Below are 22,924 nucleotides of genomic sequence, written 5' to 3' on the forward strand. Positions count from 1 at the left end.
TCTTTATACCAAGTTGGGGTGCACACAAAAGGAAGTTATACCTAAGTATCTACCCCTACGAAAACCCATGTATTGGATAAGTGCTGTCATTTTGTATATATTTTTACACTATTATCGACTTATCACACTTTAAATTTGTGCAATCTATTTCTAACAAAACAAAAAAGAGTGTATTTTTTTTCCAGTAATTTTTTCAAGTCAAGTCAGTCGAGGGCCGGTAGCATCTCCATTGTTCGTCGACCATTAATATCAGATGTATGGGGATGTAAGTAAGATAGTACGTTTGTGTTGTGGGTATCCCACTTCTTCTCAAATCACATTTTAATGACACACATGTTGTATACAATGTACAGTTAGTAATTGGTCCACAGCGCTAATCTAAGATTAGAGAAAATTATACCACACAGTGCAACATTTGACATACACGTCAAATTTAATCCATCTTTTAGAATTATTTGAGAATGCCCCAAAGTTTCGATTCAAATTGTAGCCTACTGTCAATTATATATCCAAAACTGACTTTCCTTTTAAGCACCACTGTAATCCACTTAAACGAACCATGTGAATTTCCACTAAATTTTGCGCGGACAATTGACGATAAATTAGAATTGTAACGAAAACAAAATATTGAATATTTTTAGATAAATTTTAAATGATGCATTATATTTGATATAAATGATGTGAAATTTTGCAATATATAATAATGAATTATAAATTTATTATATATACCTTAGCAAGCAAGGAAGAGACATACGCCCCCATACGCATAGTTGTAGCCGACTCAGGCCAAGTTGGCTATGGCGGCGCCTACTTTTGACTGCATGCCTTCTTATATATACCCCAACAAAACCTTTTAATACAATCCTTTTGTGACCTCTCTCTCTCTCTCATCATCTTCCACACGTGACAAAATTAATTTAGCGATTCATTTCTCGTCAATTGGTTCCTTCTTCTTAATAATATCCAATTATATGTATGGATACATACACACATATATGTGTGTGTCAGCTTTGAACAATAAGGTGGCGGACCGAAGGGACAAATCAGAAGCCGACCCCGAAGAGAGCTCCGGCGACAGAGACCTCGACAGGTGGTTGTTCGGTAACTTCAGCGGCCAGCAGACTTCGCCGCCCCAGCCCGTGCAGTTCCCGTCCTTGCCAGTTCCCCAGATCGACAGAGAGAGGGAGATGTCTGCTATGGTGTCAGCCCTGACCAGGGTCGTGTCTGGCGAGAGCGCCCCGGTCGACCGGGCTGATACGAGAGAGATGGGCCGCGACGGAGGCTCTTCGTCGGGCAGCGGGGTTGGCCGGAAAAGGGCGCATGAGGATGACGATGATCAGTTGGGCGGCGTGTCGGTGCATGGCGGGGAGGGCCAGGAGGCTCTTCGAGAAGCTCCCGGTGGTGATTTCCCACGTGGAGGCTTGTCATCGTTAGCTAGTCAAAGAGGTATTCTCCATGATCTCGTAATTACTGTCCGGTCCATATTATGGTTAGTCCTTTTGCATTTTAATCCGAATAACATGTATCAAAGTTTCTTATATTGATTTTTTCTTTTTGTTAATTATAAATGTACGTACCCTGGGAAAGAAATTTTCATTTCATATGATGTGTGTGATATAAATGCATTGATCATACAAAGTATCACATATGAGAAATCAAACGGTCGTGGTAATTTTTTCCCTTCTATATGGCTGAGCTGATATCAAGTGTGAATTGATTATAATTAGAAGGTTAAAAATGTCCCATTATCCAACAAAAATAAAAAATAAAAAATCTTGATTATCTATAGAGAGGAAGGTTATCAAGACGTAATGTGAAATGGTGATTTATATCTTCATGCCTCCGTAGCTTGTAATAACATGTAGGATGTCTGATGTTGTTCATCATGGGCTAGTCACCAAGAAAATATATACTTTTAGAAAAGAGACTGAAAGTAATTTACCTCCAATATTATTGTATGTAATTCGATCCATATATTTTTGTGACGATGTTCATATTTACCTTTTCCTTTTTTTCTGGTAAAGACTTTAGAGAATTACTCAAGTTAACTGCGTGCTATATATGATTTGCCTCGCTAATCAATTCAGTCACACGCATGTATACTACGATGATCAATAAGCTAAACACATACATTAACTTAAATATTATGCGTATTATGCTTGATCTTTTGTTTTTCTTCAACATATATATCTATATATAGGTGTGTGTGTGTGTGTGTGTGTGTGTGTGTGTGTATATAACCTTTGTTTGTGTTCTCTAAATTATAAATTTTCGGCTTGGGCAGCGTTAATAATAGAAGGATCAAGTACAAGATCATCATCTGAATCTGATCCATCGCAACAAGCCTTCACACAAACGTATGAATACGCTCATCAACCCTCACTAATTAGTAATACAAACATGGATGAGCCCCGGAGAAAGTATAGAGGAGTGAGGCAAAGGCCGTGGGGCAAATGGGCGGCTGAAATCAGAGACCCTTTCAGGGCCTCTAGGGTTTGGTTGGGCACCTTCGACACTGCCGAGGCCGCTGCCCGTGCCTATGACGAGGCTGCCCTTCGGTTCCGGGGCAGCAGGGCAAAGCTCAACTTCCCGGAGAACGTCAGGCTCAGGGCCCCGCACCAGCCCCCCGAACTGATCAATCACCCCAGCGCCGCCGCCCACACGGTCAGTTCTATGCCCGGAAGCAGCGAAAGTAGTGTCAGCATTGCCTCTGTGCCCATCATTTCGACATCATCATCATTGATTCGTCAACCCATGAGTCTATCCGATCAGATGTTCTTCGCAGGCCGATCGTCTCACCAAATTCAGTCATCATTATCATCTTCCAGTAGGCCATTATTGCGGCTTCCTTCCACAGCCTCTTCTATGAGCTCATCGTCTTCTTCTCCCCTTCCGCCGCCTGCTGCCCAGTTCTTTCCAGTGCTGCGACCAGTCAGGCCCAGGCCGAGCCCGCCAAGCAGTTCTCAAACAAGTGATGAAGTATTTCCCTTGCCTCCTTGGTCAGATTCTAGCCACTATAGTTCATCATCATCTCCTTGATAGTTGTTAGGTTTTTCATTTTTTTTTTAATGTTATTCTTAGATTTTTGTCCGATGAGATCTCCTCCGCTTACCCACTGAAACCAACGATCATCTGCCAGGCGTTGATTCGGCCCCGGGCAAAAGATTGTTATTCCTAGTTTTTTCTTCCCCCCCTCGGGGGATACACATTGACTTATGATTGATGGTACACCAATGTTCTCAAATAATAACAAACTGGATGGATAAAGAAATAATTTTCTTAAAGATATATATATATATATATATATATATATGAATTAAAGTTGTTACGGTTTGAAATGTAGCATGTTTCTGGCCATGAAACAGAATGATATCCATGTTCGAAAGACCGTTTACATGCGTGATCAACCGTGCATCATCATGCCGCACTACTATTCTATTAGTATACCCTCTCCCCATCTTGAAAGAGAATAGCACAGTGGTGCACCTCTCGCTTGGTGACCAAGAGGTCTCAGGTTCGATACTCAGTGGAACTACCCGTGCCTCTTTATTAGATATTTATGATTTTTATTTCAATGCACTAGGCCAATGAGCTTTTTTTGTAACCGAAAAAAAAAAGTATATCCTCTCACCAATCCTAGGGAACAGTAAAGCTTCATAAGGTGACTTTAGGTTGAATATTTTTACATGCAATTTAGCACTATCCTGGCTTTCGTATTTAAAAGTGAAATAACAATTTATATAAGCGATCCCTAGCTTCTTCTTTTTTTTTTTGAAAAATAGATCATATTCGAAACTTAGGAAGCCTTATTATAATACATCAGTAGAGGATATGAGCAATGTAATTAGTTTGAACGGCGTCGGTCCAGCTTTGTCATATCCTCATAAAAGAATGCTAATATTATTTTAAATTGTAAAATGACATATTTTATGCATTTTTGTAAAATTCAATGGCACTCCCGCTTTGATACCATACTATTGTGCCTATAAGTAATATGGTTTATCTCCAACCTAAAAGTTCTAACTGATAAGTTGTGGAATTCAATATCATATAAATCCATTCAACTCATCTTAACTTTTAACTTTTTCATGTGGGAATCTAAATCTCAACGTCTTCTGTTAAAACTCGAAAAGATTTTCATTCTCTACTGTTGTTCTGTTAAACAAAGATGTTGTCATTTTAGAATCTGCTCGTGCGAAATTAATTTTCACAGACGATGGACATATAAGCATTCAAAATACAATAGGAATTCAAATTATACATATAGAAAGATCCCTTTAGTGCTATAAACGTTAAAATTCAAAAGAGCATACTTTGAAATGAAACCGTTAAAATTAATTTTTCCGACGAACATATGGAAGATTGCGGGAAGTGTTTTCAAAGACGAAGTATATACATGCACCTTACATAATTATTTTAGGAAAAAAAAAGTTATGACCAATTACACAGGGACTGATCGACAATGCACGTACGTTCTATGTATCGCTGCCACGATTCTCGAGAATCTGACTTCTCGGTACGATCATGATACCATCATCACATGATATGGTATTGTGGCATGCGACAATTGTCGGACACTTTAATTCCTCGCCTATTTGGTATCCACACTGATCGACGGATTCAATGTTGTGACAGAGAATAGGACATAATGGTGGTTGGCGCATTACCATTTTGCTTTAAATTAAATTACTCGAGTAGTGGGTCGCGGTTAGAGATTTTGCCATTTGCTCCTCTTATTATGGTGGCGAGTTCAAATTTCGTTAGTTATATATTCACCCAGAAGTTTTGCACATGCGAATACTGGGTTCCAGATGGCCGCTTGACCCCAGTGGAGAGGAATTGTTTCGATGTAAAAAGTTCATGGAACGCGCGCCGCACCTCTAGCTAGCAGTCTTGATCACGAAGTGCTTGGCTTTGATAAAAATGATGCATCAAATTGCTAGGTGTCTTGCCTAATAACAAATTTGTAGCAAAGACGGCCTTCGAGGTCATGGAAGATCACCGATGATAAAGATATAGCTTTCTGATATCGATGGAGGCCCGGAAGCTATGGATGTTCGGAGCATCCTCACCTCAATCAGGGCCAGAGAGCTGCCTTGACAATTGCCTTCCAAACTTCATTGAGGACTGGTTGAGCCATTGAGATCTGAATGAAGGGCCGGGCGCAATTGGAATGCTACTAATCAGCTAACATTGTAAAAGCCGGATGGCAGCTGCATGCCACTAGTCATTTAAGGTCACATCAGAGGACGGTGAGCTACCATTCGACTAAGGCCACATAGGAAGTTAGCTATTCGACAGAGACTGACGCTCCCAGTTTCAACCCAAACAGCAGCAGTACAAGACTACCCGGCCTCCCGTTCGTACAACTGAATGCAGTAATTGAATTGCCCTTTGAAATTTGATGGGGACTGTTAGTGATAGTGTCTGTTAGTGATAATCCACTTCCGTGACTAGGTGAAACTCATAATTGTCAAATGATCTGGTTTGGATAATCACTAAAGTCACACGAATCAACAGTTGCCGCATCCAAAACAACTGTCCCTAATGAAGACCAAAATTCCCCCAAAATTAGCGATTCTTGAAAGCAACAGAAGCAGTATGATGAGAAAGTTCAAAGCAAAGAATGCAGCACTTGATATCTTCATGTTACTGAGGAAATAAACCACCACCATAAATCCCCGCCTCCCATCGAAACAACTGTCTGAATAGCATACAACAGAATTTCGGAATTTTCTGACTATATATCCCAGTTCCCTAAACCCTTGAGGAAATCCGTAAAGAAACTCGAGGAGAAAGCATTAGCACATTCTTGACCGACGCCGGTTGGCGAAACGGAAAACGGATCGGTCAGTTCAGCCCACACCAGATGTCAAAGTTCGCTAACCTGCAAAGACAGCCCTAAAGCAGGTAAGCATTTTCAGTAAGGTGGCTTTCCCCCTTTCTTTTGAATAACTCGAAATGCAAAACTGGAAAGATGTTCACTCTTCCAGGAACCAAACAGTAATATAGCTTTCCTTCATTTTTATCATTGTTGAAGAACAGAAAAATGCAAAACCAGAAGATATTTTTCCAATTTTTCAACACAGAAGGGCAATCGGGATATCTGAGAAATACAAAGATGTATATTACCTGCATCTTTCCAAAGCATGCTCTAGACTCTCAAAGCAGCCTTGTGAACCATGGTCTCCTTGTGTATTTGATGGCAACTCTTCTCAACGAGGTCAAGCAACTTCTCCAAGTTCATTGCCCACGAGTTCAGAATGTCATTGCTGTCCTTTGCTGTCTGGAAAGAGATTATTCCCATCGGCCTATCAATCTTTGCCACCAAGGACTTCGAGACGACCATTTCAGAGAGATGCTTCTCAGCTTCCTGAAACAGGTAGCATGACAATAACTCAGCCAACCAAACAGTTAGCTCCAGTAAGAATATAACAATACCATCACCTACAATCTACTCAATACTGACAGAAGATACAGACTTGGAGCACTGAAAACAGGACAGGTGATAGCAGTAAGTTTCTAGAAGCCAATCATTAAATAGAACAAAAGAAACAGCAATACCAGTCCTCAATTCTGAACAGTGCATCTACACTAAAAAAAAAGATACACAAATTATCAGTAAATGGACTGTCTACAGTATTATCTACAATTCTTGATAGAGTACCACTTTCATTTTATTTTAAAAAAAAAGAAAGTAAAATGATATTAATCCCTAAGGACACGACAAGACTGGTGAAAAGAGATTAATGATATCTAATTCAAACAAAGATAATATTGACTCATGCAGGCATTTTATGAAAAAGCATTTTCTGATCCTCCTTTTCCACCTATAATATAAAAGGAATCTAAGAGATGACCTTCAATGAAAATTCAATGCTATAAAAACTCTATCTCCAAAATGAGAAACGGCGCATGATAATAAAAGCTTATATGGCAACACATGGCTCCATGACCAGCAGTCTGAATTCCCACAACAGAAATGCAAAAAGAAAATACTTAATGTGGTAGGAACCTGAATGCTAAGGCATAGCAACTCTGCAAGTCTCTTCAAGGTTATCCGCGAGTAATACTTGGAAACAACAATGATATTCTGCAAAATATTAAGAAAAAAAGAAGGATAAAAAATGATGAAATGTGATCACCCGAAACTGAAAGAAGATGAAGCTGGAACAATGAAAATTACATGTTCAATTATTCTTTGCCTGAGATCTTCTGCTGCTTTCTCACCCAACGAGCCTCCAAGCATGTTTTTCTCATTCTCGAATTCATCCTTGAAATTATCCCAAAGAGCTGTCCATTGGATAACCTCCATTGTGACCAACTGTTTCAACAACAACCTAAGGTAACACATGCAATGCAAAGAATCAGAAATGTTAACAGAAAAGACAAAATTGTTGGAGCGGAGAAGACAATTTGCTCGGACAAGTGACTTCCTACCTAAATTGAGGAATTTCTGAGAGATTTTTATCTTCAAGAGTAGCATTAAGAAGGCTTGACTGCATTGGATCATGTGGTGACAGGACAAGATACCAGCAGATTTTCCTGAGAACCTGCAATCAATTAAATATCAGGGATCAGCTGCTCGTAGATGGAAAAACCTTGTAAGTTGCTACAAACAGCATAAGAGAAGAAGCTAACTGGAATCCATTGGTCTGGGTTCTCTCTGACAGATGGAATCTCATATATTGACTTATAGCAGCGGCAAATCTCTAGATAATCGTTGTTGTGAAAATAATACCTACAGATTGAAATAACAAAATCAATCAGAAATCAAGAACCAACAATATCATGGTGAAAGGAAAATAAATACTCATTTGCACTTGCAGTGATGCTAATTAAACAAAATTCAAGGACCACTAAAGAAGCTACTGATATACGGCAAAGTAAACAAAAAGATAGCGTAGCATTAACATCTCTAAATGAAGAGATTGCATGGCCACCCACTGCTCACCGTATCATCAATTCATAGTAAATTCGCTTCAACTCCAAGAGTGACGGTATATCGGCTGGAGCTTCTTCAACAATATTTTCACCCTCTTTGGGTTTTTTTTTCTCTTTCGAAGGATCAGCATCAAACACTCTTGGACTGATCTTCCTTGAAAGGATTTGTGCACGAACATAATCCTGGCGATCTAAGCACAAACGGACCTACAAAGTTCATTGTGCACAGTAGCATGAATTAAACTTCAGATAACATTCTGAATGGAACTAACTCTATAACATTAGAAGAATGAAGAAAAGGTTTTTACTTGTTCAAGGATGAACGCAATTTTCTCTGTCTTTGCCATTGCTCCAAAAGTTTCCACCTAACCAGGGTGATGAGAAAGTCATGACGGTAGCTCTTACAAACTTCCAAATAGCATAAACAAACTTAGATCCTCCAAATAATCAACTCACAGCGATCTCTTGCATCAAATCTGCTGCTTCGGCAATCAGGCCTCGTTCTTCCTTGATTTTAGCGAGTTTCTTGATCAACCGTGCCCTCTCAATTTCAACATAAATCTACAGAAAATGAATTTAAGCATGTAACTGAGCAACTCGAGACAGATTTTACAGGCGAACCAAGTAATCAATGGGACCTATAAACTCACCTTTCCAGCAGATACAGCGTTCAATGTCTTAATGAGCTCAATACGAGTATCAAGGTCCGGAGTCTGGTCAATATATTCCATCGCTTGCTGAACCATAGCAGTCACGGCCTATATGCAAAATAAGAAATCCTAATTAACAAGAAATTCAACGTAATTACCCAGCTAAATAAGAAATTCTATGATTTTCTAGCTGAATCAATCAAATTCCCATGACTACTATTTCAGTATCACTATGACCTGAGTTAATCTTTCACAAGCACGTCCACTTACCATTCCTACTGATGCATATCAAGCAAAGTATGGCAAAAAATGGGGCAAGCAAGCACGAAAGTGTTGAAAATTGACCTGCTTGAGCTGGCCGCGTCGTTTAGATAAGAGTACAATCTGATCATTCAGGGTTTTCCAAGCCTTAGCTTCGAAGCATAGCTGCAAGATGTCCGTGACCGCCTTCTTGGTGCCGGCCACGTCGCCGGCCAATCTCATCTGCTTCTCCACATTCAGGAGCTGCTCTATCGCCGCCTCCAAATTGCCGCCGCCGTCCTGTAATTGCAGCAAAGTTTCATGGGATGAACATCGAAGCCGCGACAGTAAGCATCTAGATCTGAAGTTAGAGATGACACTCACCATAGCTGAAACAGTCAATTCGAAGGCGAGGAGGAGCGATTGGAGCTGAGAAATGAAGAAATTCTCCGATCGGGCAACGGTGGGGATCGACGAAACCCTAGAACGGAGAAGAAGAAGAAGAAGAAGAAGAAGAAATAACAGAGCGGAAGAGTAAACTGGGAGAGTTGACAGGCAGTGAACCCTTCTGCACGAAATGTGTTCTTTCTCCGCTTTCTTTACTTATGGGAAAATTAGATTTGATGCCCAAAACTTTTTAAAAATCTATATTGTCGCCGTAAGTTAAAGCTTACTTTTGTATGGTCCCTACACTTTAAATTTTGAACCAATTGAGCTCCTGCATGATCTATCAATAACCAATCCTATCCTAGCACTTTGAATTCTGCGGTTGATTTAGCCTTTCCATTGATTACTTCACCAATATGGCGTTCTTTCTAGTTGAAACAATGCTAAGAAGTAATTCATAAGATGCGTCTGCAAAGTGAGGTAAAATTTCAGAGAATAATTTGGATATTAGTTAGGGACGGACTCATGATTTGACTTAAGGGGGTGAGATCCTTAAGGTTACCAATGGTGTGATAATTTATCCTAGGTAAGTGAGCGGGTATAACGAATTTCATCAAAATTCAAATAATCATATAAAATTTTCTTAAGAGGGGAAAATTTTAGAAGGGGTGACTGCCTTCTCAATCACTAATTTTAGTGTAGTAATAAAGGACTTGATTTAATTCCAATATGAATTATTGTCTCCTCAGTTCTTGTGGCACAGTTATCGAACTCCAAGTGTTCAGTGCTCACTGCCAGTTAGCATTGCAGGAGATCGCGAGTTGAATTCCGAAAATGGTAATGCTCGTCTAGTGTCTACACCTTGACCCCTCAACTGAAGACGACATAATAATAATTAATAAATCGAAACAAATACAAACCATTTTTCTTTTGTTAACAAATATTTATTGTGGGTCATAAAAGCAAATCATAATTTGTTGAAACCATCGATATCACGAACGATCCACGTGCTAATTGTTGATAAAGAATCCCCGATTGTTGATCCAGTCACAAGCCACGAACATTTGCAACAAGGGGAACTTGGGGATGGTGTCCTTATTTTTATCTCCGACGTTCAAGTTAGATTGAATTTTATGTGCAAGGGTAAGAGTGCAAGTAGTTGATTAACCCTAAAAATATGCAAGAATCGTGTATTTATAGAGAGTTTAGAGACAGATTATGTTACTACCATGGAGATATACTCGATATATCATCCGATCCCGTGCTACGATATAATTGGAAAATGTATCTTGTAATTATCGAAATTGCCATTAATGAGTTGCCTTGTAGACATTCCCTAGTGGCGTGCCTGGCTTGGGAGGCCTTGGCTCTTGTCGCGCATGATTGGGCTTCGCTAGGCTTATCGAGCCCCATGGGATTTATGCAGTCGGGTCCCTAAAATTCGGTCCCCAACATGATTCAACCACGAGTGAAAATAATAAAGATATATAGGTAATTTTTGTGAATATCTTGAATCGAGTATGATTGGCCTGTCCCCGAGTAAATTGGGAAATTGAACTAGTTGAGGTGCACACAAGCGAGTTGGACACTTCCCAGCTACAATTTTTTTAAAAAAAAAACTTGTATAATGTCCACTGACAAATATGGGAAAAAGTATAAGGACTGAAAGGAAAAAAAGTTTTTCTTTTATTTGCTTATTATGTTTTTAATATACTAGTAATAATAGTAATAATATTAATGTTACTATTAATGATTAATGATGGACCGCAAATCAAGTCCATTGGGCCAATTTACGGCCCAACACAACTGGAATAATTTTGCCTTGGTCCGGCCCACGACCCAATGGGGCCTCAATGGAGCAGACGTACGTCTCTGGATATCTCCAGATACTTCGATGGGGCTTCTCTCTCGGGCCGGGTCCAACCTCAGCCGCCGATCGCCATGACCAAAACCCTAGGGCCCGCGCCAGGAACAAAACCCTAGATAGCTCCCTATATAACATCCACTCTCTTCCTTTCGTCCCCATGTCTCTGTCTCTCTGTCTATCTCTCTATACGCCAAGCCGCTAAGGTTGGTTTCTGATTCTGCTCTTACTCGGATGCCGGTAAGATCGTAGGTGGATGTTGTTCTGTGAACATGATCAGCTCTCGTGAATGCTTGATGTGTTTAGTTGTAATCTCTGCTTAGCTTTGCAATTGCGTCTAGTTTGATGGGATTGATGTTTCTGCTTTGAATTGAATTGTTTTAAGCAGTGAATGAATTCCATGTGAGATCGGTCGATCTTGTTTGTGTGTGCACGGGACTATACGTCTGCCCCCTGAGCAGTTTTGAGTATGGAGTTGCTCTAGGGATGAACAAGTCCCTCACATGGAACTCCCAATCCATCTGCCTCACTTTGTCAGCAGTTATTTTTCACTCTCTTGCTGATCATTAGCCGATGGAATATCCTTTGGCTCTCTAAATTTAATCTTTCACTCTCTCGATCTTGTTTTCGATTGTTGTTGCTTTGATCGGTTGGTGATGATAAATCCAAAGGCTTGTTTCTCACAAACATTCGCAGTGGCCGCCTGAGAGCTTTCGCCTTTCGCCGGGCTTGAGAGCTCGTGCTGCTCTTATCCTTCCTTGGATGTCTGAAACCTCAGCTTTGTACCGCAAAAGCGCCTTCAAAATTTCAGCTTTGTGAATCCCTTTTATGAAATTTTGAATTTTTTTCTGACCTATTTGTCCTCGCAGTGGCTGCCTAAGTGCTTTCGCCGGGCTTGAGAGCTAATGCTGCTCATATCCTTCCTTGGATGTCTAAGACATCAATTCCCTGGTCTTAAAATGTTAATTTTGAAACCAGCTACCCGTTTTTTAATTGTCAGAAGATTTTCATATTTTTTTGGTCATTGAAGTTCATATTCCATTCTTCATTGAACTATGTCACCTTTTTTACTGTATATATATATATATAAATAATTCTAACGTTACATTCTAAATGATATTCGTCTGTTTTATTTGCAATGATCACTGTCGATGATGATAAATCCAAAGGCTTGGTTCTCATGAACATTTGCAGTGGCCGCCTAAGAGCTTTCGCCTTTCGCCGGGCTTGAGAGCTAGTGCTGCTTTTATCCTTCCTTGGATGTCTGAGATATGAAGACCCTGGTCTTATAATAAGTATTTTTTAAACCACCCATCCAATTTCTTGGTTCAGTTGTCATATTTTTTTTTAGAAGATTTTGGATCCCTTTCTTCATTTGTGCTGCCTCCTTTTGGAGTTTTTGGGATGGGCTTACCTCTTGTCTGCCCTGTTAAATTTAAATTGAATTTGAATTTTTGAGTTCAGTTTGGATATTTTCTAAATGATAGATGTTCTTTTTTGTGGTATGTGTAATCATTTTTTATGATGATAAATCCAAAGGCATTTTCTCATAAATATTTGCATTGCTTGCCTATTAGAGCATCTCCAATGGTGGTAAATTGGGTCCCAATTTTGGGTGGGACCCATCAGATGAGATTGTTCCATTTTTCATTGGAGTGAAGCAGAAAATTGTGACTGGTCTCAATTTAGAGGGGACCCTTTTTTTTTTTGGGATGAATTGTCTTCGGGCCTATGCTTTTTTTATGTTGATTTTTTTAATAAAAGTAGTTGTGGCACGCTTTTAATAAATATTTTATTCTAAGAGCATGCCCTAACAGCTCTTTTTTTAAAAAAAAATTAACATCAAAAGGATGCTGTGTGCGCTTGACATGGATCTGTGTCGTTCCCAAAAAAAAAAGAAAGTGATTGGACCTTTCACTTTACGATCGGTCACAAATTCTCCGTCTCTTCAATGGATAATGAGGTGTCTCGCATTGGGGCTGTCCCATATTGCAGGTCCCTCCAGAATTTGGATTAGTTGAAGCGCCATTGGAGATGCTCTAAGAGCTAGTGCTACTTTTATCCTTCTTTGGATTTCTGAGATATGAATGATCCTGGTCTTATAATATGAATTTTTTAATAACTATCCATTTTCTTGGTTCCATTTTCATCCTTGTGCTTTGCGTCCTTTCAGAATTTTTGGATATATTCGGATGGAAGTATTTAGTATGTGTGTACAATCGATGTCGATGATGATAAATCCAAAGGCTTGTTTCTCATGAACATTCGCAGTGGCCGCCTAAGAGCTTTCGCCTTTCGCCGGGCTTGAGAGCTAGTGCTGCATTTATCCTTCCTTGGATGTCTGAGGCAACAATATTATTATTGTTTTTTTTAGCGAAACCTTGACTATGTCGGAAGCATGTAATGCTTATTTTCTCAAACTTGCAAATGCCTTGGACGATGGTTATGACTGAAAATACATTTTTCCCGAATTATATGTCACGATGTAATCTCTTGTGAACTTCTCATATTGCTCTGCTTCTGATGTAATGGAAGTCTCTTGATATGTTAAGGAAGTTTGTATAGCTGGCATTTCTAAGCATTGGCTTCAGTTACAAGGTGGTTTTATAACATCGCATACTGCTCTTGGTCGGTTTCCTTTTGTGATGTGCGGTTAACTCTGCATTTTGCGTGTGCTGTTATACCAGAAGTGTTTCTGATTTTGCACTGAGGTCTTGGTAGAATTTGTTGCATTGTGATGTGGCAAAGGAAACAAGAGTTTCCAGTGCACTGGATTGCAGATTAAGCAGAAGCTCCTCTGATAACTGGCAGCGGTCTCTTTGGTGTCCTTTACTCGGTGAAAATTTGTCAAGCAGCATGTGCTGTTTTCGTTGGCCCAGAAGTCGGGACTGTATTTGTTTTAAGTAATATATCTTTGGTCAGGCCTTTACTTAATGTCCATTATTGTATGATATATATATATATATATATATAGAATGAAATTAAATGAGAGAAAACTTGTCCCTGCTGAATTTCTCTTAGGTTGTCTTTTGAGGATTTTCTTTTGTCGCTGGATTTTCGTTGATGTTTAAGAGGGATTTGTTCAAGTTAAATTTTTATCACTGCAAGGGGAAATGGATTTTTTTGTGAAGTCCGTGTGTAGAAATAAAAAGGAAAGAAATTTCATTTAAGAGAAATAAATGATTAAATGATCTGATCAAATTATTGTATGGCTCGAGAGAAATTATTCTATGGATTGAGAGGAAGCATGTTGAATTAAGAGTAGACGGCAAGCGTTTTTATTATGGATATTATGAAAGGTTAAGCCAATACAATAGGACATTAAGTAAAGAAGAATTACTGTTAATCTCAAAATTTTGATTTAGAAATATCAAATTGTGTGGAATAAATATTCGTATTACTATCACTAGTTAAAAAGTTATCAGAGAATTTTTTGAATGTCCCTGCCCTAGGGGGTGTAGATGTAAATGAGACGAGATTATTTAATTACAGTTCAAGCTCAGCTCGAGCTTCCTTCTCCCTCTTATTAAGCTTGAGCTTGTTAGTTAAACGAGTCGAGCTGAGTTTCTAAATGAGCTTCTTTATTATTATTTATTTTAATCGTTTCATGTGGAAACTCTTAATAGTTTTTTCATATTGTCAAATTTAGTATTTTAATTGAATTGCATGTGATTTGAATTTGAGTAAGTTGGTATTTTTTAATTATATTTTGCATGATATTGTCTTTTTATAATTTAGGTTATATTCTTTTTTTTTTTGGAGCTTGAACTCAAATCTAAGTCTAACCCTGAGCCCGAGTCCAAGCCCAAGCCCGACTTTTCTATTAAACTTAGCCCGTTGGTCGAGCCTCACATGAGCGGAGCTCGAGCCTTTGATTTGTCCGACGAGCCAAGTTCAAACTCAAACTTTCAGGTTCAATCAAGCTCAAGTCGAAGTTTGAGTCTGGGAAAAATTTGACGAGGCAAAGCTTGAACCTTATATATTCGGGCTTGGTTCGACTCGTTTTCACCCTTACCTGACACCTACTAAAGGATCACATTTATTATAATTAGAACCAACACTCAAATTATGAATCACATCATTTGTAGTGGATCGCCGGACTTACTCCTCTCGGTTCATCAACTATTCTTGGATCTTGTTCGAGGGTTGAGCATATAAGGGCCTTCCACAAGTATGGATGGAGATCTTAAGTTCATAAGCGAAACATGGCATGACGACGCTCCAATGATACACGACCCTATAATTAAAATGATATATAGCAACAGCACGATGAAAAGCATAATTGAGAATTGATTCGTAGTCCGTTCTCTCGGATTGACCTGTGTTGGCTTTTTAATCATTTGGACTTTTTATATTGTTTTTACCTTTCCTTTGCTATGCTTGATAATCACTTGGTGGCTTACCTTACCTGATCAACACGCTCGAGCCGACTATCGACGAGCCAGATAGGCCTGGCCACGGGATCGGCAGGGATAGAATTTGGTGTTGCCGAAAATCGCTTTGGGGGAATGGATGACCTTGGGCTTGGGCTCTTATGCAGAGTTGCAGGGCTTGGGCTTGGATTTGGGCTAGCACTACAGGGCCGTTCCACGGGCGACTGCAAACGCTTGAAGAAATTCTATTATGCATTTTCGTTTTTGGATGTGCCCCACTTTGTAGTTGAAATTCCAATTAGCTTTAATTAATTGAGGTTCGGACTGCATCCACTGACGACCGTTAAGGGGTAAAACGTAAAATTTCCAACGGTGGATTTTCTCCGTTCACAATAACCGAATTCACACTTTACTTTAAGAGAGCAAGTGTCCAACTCTATGTGGATCCAACCTACATTGATAAATCCTATAGTATATATATAGTTAAAAGTATGCATAAGACATAAATTGAAAAAATTCTAGATAATTCAGGTAAACTAAATAAAATAATAAGCAAATTACTTGAGACCATATAATTGACTTGAACAAACACAAAGTCATTTACTTGAATGTACCACTTTTCAACCTAATACATTGAACCTAATCCAAGTAATTTGCTAGAACGTACCATGCATGCATATTTGTTGCTATATGATATGGCATGTGAGCAAACTTAAACTCCATAAAGAGCAGAAAGAATTGGAATTGAGAGTTGGTACGAACTCGCGATTCACGAGCAGCTCATTAGGTTTCTCTTTGAAAGTGAAACATATCAAATATATCTAAGTATCAAAATTGCTCTGTTGCATTACATGTACGTCATTTTTTTTTTCTGATTACATATGGAGGCTCACGAGCTTTGTATGATAAAAGAGAAACCCTCATAACTAATAAATGAGCACATGTGATTCCAAAAAATTATCGAACATGAAACCTCTTGATTATTAAGTAAAGGCGTACTCCGCTGCACTATGTTCTCTTTTGATGGGGTACGTATATTTAGACTTATCAAAAAGAGGTACGTCTATTTAGAGTACTATATATATGGGGTGCGCGACATAGCAAAATGTTCATATATCAATCGTCTAAGAAGTAGCAGCATGTTGCGACGACAGCTTGAGGATTTCAGTCATCGTCGTAGTCTATTGGAACAAGACGGATAAGCAAACAAAAGAAGAAACCGATCCCTAATCCCCATACGACATTGGATCGACTATATATAATCTCTTTACTATAACTTTAGATTCATATTAATTGCAGCAATCTGCAAATTCTGCAAAGCTTCTCCTCCCGTTGATATATCTTTCCCCTCCCCCAAAATCTCCAATAAAGTAAATGAACCTACTCATGTACATATTCGTACGTACGTGCATGTAACAAAATGTTCGGAGCCGAAGTTTCTACGCCTTACTCAGCGTCGGTTATGTATTGGAGGCTTTTTTCTTGCTGGAGTGTAGTCCATCGACGTGAAGTCGTCAGCATCAGGTGCGGATGCCAATCCCTCCCCTTTCTGGACAAACGTCAGCGTGCTCTTCTGTTTGATGGTTTTCTCTTCTTCAATCGGTGCCGGCACCGTTCTCAAGCTCCGAGCTGCATATACACGAAAGAGTAATAGTTAAGAATTTCAGCACTGCACGAGAGATATATAGACCAGTAAAGAAGTATATCGCGAATGGCCGTGTATCTTTACAAATTAAAGCTAAAATTCAGAACACAAAAAAGTGCTCCGTCCGCGAACACAACTAACTTTATGTAATCTGTCATACATATATTTTGTATAACTAGCTTCATTTACAAAACTATGCCGACGTTAATTTATCCAAATAGAGCTAAAAACCCATATCATATACAAGCCATAGCTATCATCACTCAAAGTGACTTACACAACGCCTACAATACATAGCACCAAAAGCACGAGACCGAGAAAGAGGAGAAGAAGTTTTATCGGGATTCAGACCCCGAGACCTGTATTATCCTCCCCAACATTCATGTTCACTGATGGAAAATACGCGCATCATATATATACAAAGCAGGTTCACGCCAATTGCATGTATATATACTTCAACTTGCATGGACACCCATATATATATGTGTGTATATGTAGATATGTATGAATGATTCGTTTGTATAAAAAAACTTAAGATAAATCCGATTATTATTACCACTAGTAGAAGCGATGAAGATGGAGCACAGGATGAGGAAGAGAAGAACAAGAAGTCTGCTTGGAACCCTTTCCATCTTCCGGGACTGCTTCAAAGTTTAAAGCTTAAGCTAGGGTTTGTACATATATATTTATCCCTTTCTGTATATTATACAAATATTTTGTGCATCTGATGGGATCTTCATGCACTTGTTTATATAGAATAGAAGAGAGGAGTGATGGGGGAAGTCAAATAATAATGCGATGACAACATAAATGTATCTGTACTGGAACTAAGCGAATGAGCCTTGGGAACGACAGCAGCGGTCAATTTTGGACAATAAATGTTGATGACAATATAATTCCTGCAAGATTTAATGTCTTATTCCGCGAGACAAATGCGTTCTCTCTGGGTCAGCATCGATGTCTCCATGGATGTCTTGGACTGATAATGATAGTCGCTCCAGGCTATTTCGAAAAGATTTTATATATAATTTAGTTCATTTGAGATCCGATCTTTTTACTTGTCCTTAAGCATCTGCTTTGTACAAACTAATTAGCCGTACGGAAGGTGTCAATCGATTGATATCGGCTCTTGAGTTATGAGGGACTCACATGGGATTAATTTCACCTAAGCTAATTTAATATGGTTATCCATACAAATGCTTAACATCCATTTTAATTCCATCTATAATTCTGATTTAACAAGGAGACGCGAACTACAGTACGGTTAAAAGTTTGTTAACTTATTCTTGGTGATGGAATTCATTTTTCTTGAAATCCTTCGAGTTTTCTTTATATATTTTTCGCCGATATATGAAGATGTCAATCCCCAGCTTTCACATTGCTCCGCGAAAAATAGATCTTACCTAGTAGCTAGGCGCCATTTTCAAATAAATTGAAAGGGGCAACCATTTGCATCATGGAAAACGTACATTGTCTACGAAATTGGATTAAATCACTTATGAACTTCTAGGGGAAATCATTAGAGAAATCATTAGATGTCCTTTGTATATAATTATGATTAGTTCTTACCAGCTCGCTGTGAAACATTATTAATTTTCTAGTAAAATGAAATAAAAATTCTAATAAGTAATAAATAGATACAACTAATTTCATTGCGAGAATTAAACATATAACTTCTTAATTAACGAGCGAGAGCATGTTAGACTCACTTTCTCGGACATCATTAATTTCTAAGTAGGTGGCTGAAACAAGATATGACGTGGATGTGTTCTGTTGGTCAATCGAGCTGTACAGAGATTCAGGGACCAGGGGACAAGCTTTCAAGCCGAAAGGATATCTGTGGGCCTCACCTCGGTCAGCTCAAACCAGTGCCTTGGGCCTGATCGGAAGCATCCTTGGCCCGGCCCATACTGCTTGGCAATTGACTTTTTTTTTAATCAGTTTTCTTGACCCGTGAGTTAAAAGAGAATTTTACTACAAATATAATTATACTTTCCCATTCAAACTTTTAATTATTTTTAGTTAAATTTTAAAAATTTAATAAAAATTAATTCTATAATATATAATATCTAATAATTTTATCTGAACTTCTTAAGGAATTGTGATTAATTCATATATTACTACTATAGCATAGAAGGAGTAGTGATGTAACTTTTCAAAAGTGTCTTTTATCTAATTCAAAATTAGTATCCCAAGTTTTGAGGATAATTTTGTAATTATTTTAATTTTGGAGAATATATCAAAATTAAAATATATTTCATGTCCAAACATATTTATGCATATATATTAAAATTACTGAGATTTTTATTTATAAATTCTCAATTTTTATTCATTTTTTATAATTTAGTCTTCTTAATCTTAATTATATATATTTACAATATTATCATTATTTATTATACTGTATTCAGTTATATGTATATAGACATATAATAGATTTACCTTTCTATCCCCGTGATAATACATTATTTACTTTTATAACTCTATTATTGGTTTGTAGTTAAACTTATTTATATATATATATATATATATATATATATATTATTGCTGTTATTATTACATCGAACTCACATTCGACTCACATAAATACCCTGCATACTCAGGAGATGAGAAGTTATTGTGTGATCCTATCTCGACACGTGGCGTGAGAAAGCACCAATCGTTACCCAAAGTCGTGCATGTTTTCTAATGAGGTGTAGTCTTCTGTATGACTGTTCGAAAATTAGAACTTGAATTTTTATCAAGGTAATCACGCCGTTCAATTATGATGTCTATCCCATTGGGTTGCCTTCTTTTTTATCTTTAAAAATTAAAACTAAAATTAAACGATTAGTGATGTCCCTTAATTTCCTTTTCTTTCTCACCCTTTATGCATGCTCCACAAACACAAATCAAGGTTCAAGCTAATTATAGCACATTATTGATTAGAGAATCATTAGGTCATAACTTAAGCACCCAATTAAGAGAAAATATCGGTATATATAGCAGCTCTATTTTGCGGGGTCAAAACCAGAACACTTTTAGTTCACCGGGTTAATGTTGTCATGTACGAAGACATATATAATTATACGCCACCTCATAAGTAAAGCACTATGAAATTCTCGAATCCTGCTCGTCAAACTAGCTATAAATGCACGTTAAATACGTCTGTTTACGATCTATATGAAGGGTTGGACCCACGATGATTTTGAGATAGATCATGACAGATACGCTTTTGCTAGGACATTCATATGAAATTTACCTTGCCGATCATGTATGCAGTGTTGATAGCTATTTGGGCCTTCGCGTGATCAGCATGACCTGACTGAGAACGTCCATTCATGCTTAATTAATAATTGGGGATTTGATTGAGTATCAATATTGTTGGGGCGATTAATGTTAATTAATTAATTAGGGAAGGGGTTTATCACTAAGATTAGATGAAGCGGACGAAGAGACAGGAGGGTGGGGCCACAATCATATGTCATATGAGGCAATGGACGATATTAGTTACGGATAATCACATGGGATGCCCCAATTAATGATCACCAAACTTATGTGGCCCTTCCCTCGTCCCTATGGATTTTACTGCATACATACTTTAAACATGATTTAATAGCTAATTAAGAAGGCTTACACATGGACATTAGTCCAACACTATACCTAACCGATCGGATGGCCCTCTTCATATTACGTCAGATATGCTTATATTTTTCTTCAGATTCACAAATATTAATAATTAAAACTTGGAAATCATTGGACAACTTATTTTATCATCTTCTTTTCCCATGTTGAAAGGATAAAAATACATCAATTTTCTCATATTTCAGAATACGATAAAATTGACGGAATAGATTGAAAGTATTGAAGTTCAAAATACGTATCAAGATGGTTCACGTTACGGTACGTTTATAGCTCGTTCTTTGGCGCCAGATTATCAAAGTTGGGTTAGAGGATGTGGTGAGGAAGGTGACCTTGCCCTAATGTAGCCAAGACATGAATGGACAGGGATCACTTTTTAAGTTACCTTCCAAAATGTTTGTTTCAAAAAGGTTCAATATTTTTCCTTCTTTTTCAATTTTGACAAGACGGACCTTAGGCCAATGGATGTTTGCTTGTGGGACTCGTGGTCCATCACGTGCCGCATCTCCTAAAAATGCATGAACATTAAACATGATGTTATGACGCGTGTACACGATTATTATCATTGAGACACATACTCATATAGTATAACTACCATTAATACAAGGGATTAGGTCTAATAGTTAAAGAAGAGCTCATGTATCCTCTCGATTCCGGGTTCAAAATCCTTTGGGGTCACTAGAGTGCGTTTGGCATGATTAACTATTCCAGGAGTTGCTGGAGATTCGCGGAGCCCCGAAGGATTAGTCGGACGAAATTTGAACACCCCGAGTTAGGAAAAAAAAATACCATTAACGCATACCTACCCTACACATGACTGACTTAACATAAATACCGCAACAACAACCTCCATTGCGTGAAAAGCTATAAAACAAGGTCTGAGATGACAGTGTGTTTGCTTATAACTTAATTGAATAAGTGCTTATAAATTAGTTACAAATCTAATCAGTTATATGAAAAAATGAATATGAGAAAGGGAGAGATGAAAGATATATATAATGGTCCCATCTACTAAATCAATAAGTAAAAACCACTCAATGAGTTAGGAAAAAAATAAGTCATTTTTTACTTATTAATACACTTTTTCATCGCAAAACATTTTTTCATTCTTATCATTCCTTTCCTTTTTTATACATTTTTTTCTTAATTAATTAAGTGTTTAATTTATCGAATACCATCGTAAAGAATCTAGTCAATTGTTTTTTACAAGACTCGGTCATTTATGTGTAGATACTAGGAAGAATAGATTTTGACTATATATTTATTTTTCGGTAGGGTATATATATTCATTTGATATGAATATGGATACTTGAATGCTGATTCAGTGCACATATTAATATTTATCTATTAGATCTATAAATGAATCAACAAAATCTTCTTATTTTCATTCGGATATTTTTAAGTTAATAATATGTGTTTCATGTGCTTTTTAGTCGAACCAATTCATTTCGCTTTGAAACTCATCATAAAATTTTAACATGCCATTGCCTTATCCGGCACAACTGAACAATTGCAGTAGTATAACCTCGAGTGGCATCGATAATCTTTTTATCGGAACTGCACGCATCACTCAAAGCATACATGTTTTACTTTACTCGATCATTGTTTTCCTTTCCAACACGTTAATCAGAAGTTTCACTTGAATTGTAGCTCATATACTTTTGACGTGCAGTTACTAGGAAACTATGTTGACACATTCATTTTGCATTCGGTTATTAACCTGTACCTCCATTTGATCAGGGAGACCTTTAATTTAGAACATACTACAATCATTAGAAAAATCAACGATGCAAAACATAATTGAAGTTTACGATTCTATTAATTTATATTTTGAGTTTAACAGAGTCCAACTCTTTCATAGGCCCATAAAAAATGTAACAACAATCATGTTTTTTTTCCCATCAAAATGCAAAACAATATAATGCAAAACAATTAAAAAGAATAAGGAAATTAAGAAGAAAATTCATAAAATGAGTCTAAAAATTGAGACAAGAATATCGTAGAAAATCAATTGGGATTATCTTTTGTAGCGTTCCGGATATCGGGGCACAGGATCACGTGAGTGTGTGTTGTTCATAAATGCTAACAAAAGTCAAGCCGGCCAACTTATTAGGAGAAAATCAACACCATCAAATCACACCAATTAATCATTTATTTATTTATTTATCTATCTTTTTGGTTGAAATTTAAGAAAATCGAAAAC

The 22,924-nt window shown here is 37.7% G+C and overlaps 2 protein-coding genes and 4 non-coding genes across 7 annotated transcripts; 5 read left to right on the forward strand and 1 right to left on the reverse strand.

Moving 5' to 3' along the window:
• Positions 1 to 870: 870 nt before the first annotated feature.
• Positions 871 to 3,267, forward strand: LOC116210217 (ethylene-responsive transcription factor ERF110-like). Its single transcript, XM_031544061.1, has 2 exons — positions 871 to 1,446; positions 2,285 to 3,267. Exons 1-2 carry the CDS (start codon positions 972 to 974, stop codon positions 3,037 to 3,039), a joined length of 1,230 nt encoding a protein of 409 aa, XP_031399921.1. The 5' UTR covers positions 871 to 971; the 3' UTR covers positions 3,040 to 3,267.
• A 2,281-nt stretch (positions 3,268 to 5,548) lies between these two features.
• Positions 5,549 to 9,410, reverse strand: LOC116210209 (26S proteasome non-ATPase regulatory subunit 12 homolog A-like). Of its 2 annotated transcripts, none has more exons than XM_031544052.1 (12): positions 9,219 to 9,410; positions 8,940 to 9,134; positions 8,595 to 8,702; positions 8,401 to 8,505; positions 8,253 to 8,309; positions 7,955 to 8,151; positions 7,642 to 7,741; positions 7,441 to 7,553; positions 7,187 to 7,340; positions 7,016 to 7,093; positions 6,133 to 6,373; positions 5,549 to 5,901 (listed from the first exon to the last, which is right to left on the reverse strand). In XM_031544052.1, the coding sequence occupies exons 1-11, from the start codon at positions 9,219 to 9,221 to the stop codon at positions 6,155 to 6,157; spliced, it is 1,329 nt and encodes a 442-aa protein (XP_031399912.1). In that variant the 5' UTR covers positions 9,222 to 9,410; the 3' UTR covers positions 5,549 to 5,901; positions 6,133 to 6,154. The 2 variants fall into 2 exon arrangements, with proteins under 2 accessions (XP_031399912.1, XP_031399911.1); XM_031544051.1 differs by having other exon boundaries at positions 5,549 to 5,887; positions 9,219 to 9,409.
• Positions 9,411 to 11,560: 2,150 nt separating this feature from the next.
• Positions 11,561 to 11,669, forward strand: LOC116212566. Its single transcript, XR_004157878.1, has one exon. It is a non-coding gene; the product is annotated as a small nucleolar RNA snoR99 (small nucleolar RNA).
• Positions 11,670 to 11,733: 64 nt separating this feature from the next.
• On the forward strand, positions 11,734 to 11,859 carry LOC116212572. The gene has a single exon (XR_004157884.1). It is a non-coding gene; the product is annotated as a small nucleolar RNA SNORD14 (small nucleolar RNA).
• A 372-nt stretch (positions 11,860 to 12,231) lies between these two features.
• Positions 12,232 to 12,357, forward strand: LOC116212554. The gene has a single exon (XR_004157869.1). It is a non-coding gene; the product is annotated as a small nucleolar RNA SNORD14 (small nucleolar RNA).
• Positions 12,358 to 13,308: 951 nt separating this feature from the next.
• On the forward strand, positions 13,309 to 13,434 carry LOC116212571. The gene has a single exon (XR_004157883.1). It is a non-coding gene; the product is annotated as a small nucleolar RNA SNORD14 (small nucleolar RNA).
• The last annotated feature ends 9,490 nt before the right edge of the window (positions 13,435 to 22,924 follow it).

The sequence above is a fragment of the Punica granatum genome, chromosome 6 (assembly GCF_007655135.1).
Source record: "Punica granatum isolate Tunisia-2019 chromosome 6, ASM765513v2, whole genome shotgun sequence".
NCBI classification, from domain to species: domain Eukaryota; kingdom Viridiplantae; phylum Streptophyta; class Magnoliopsida; order Myrtales; family Lythraceae; genus Punica; species Punica granatum.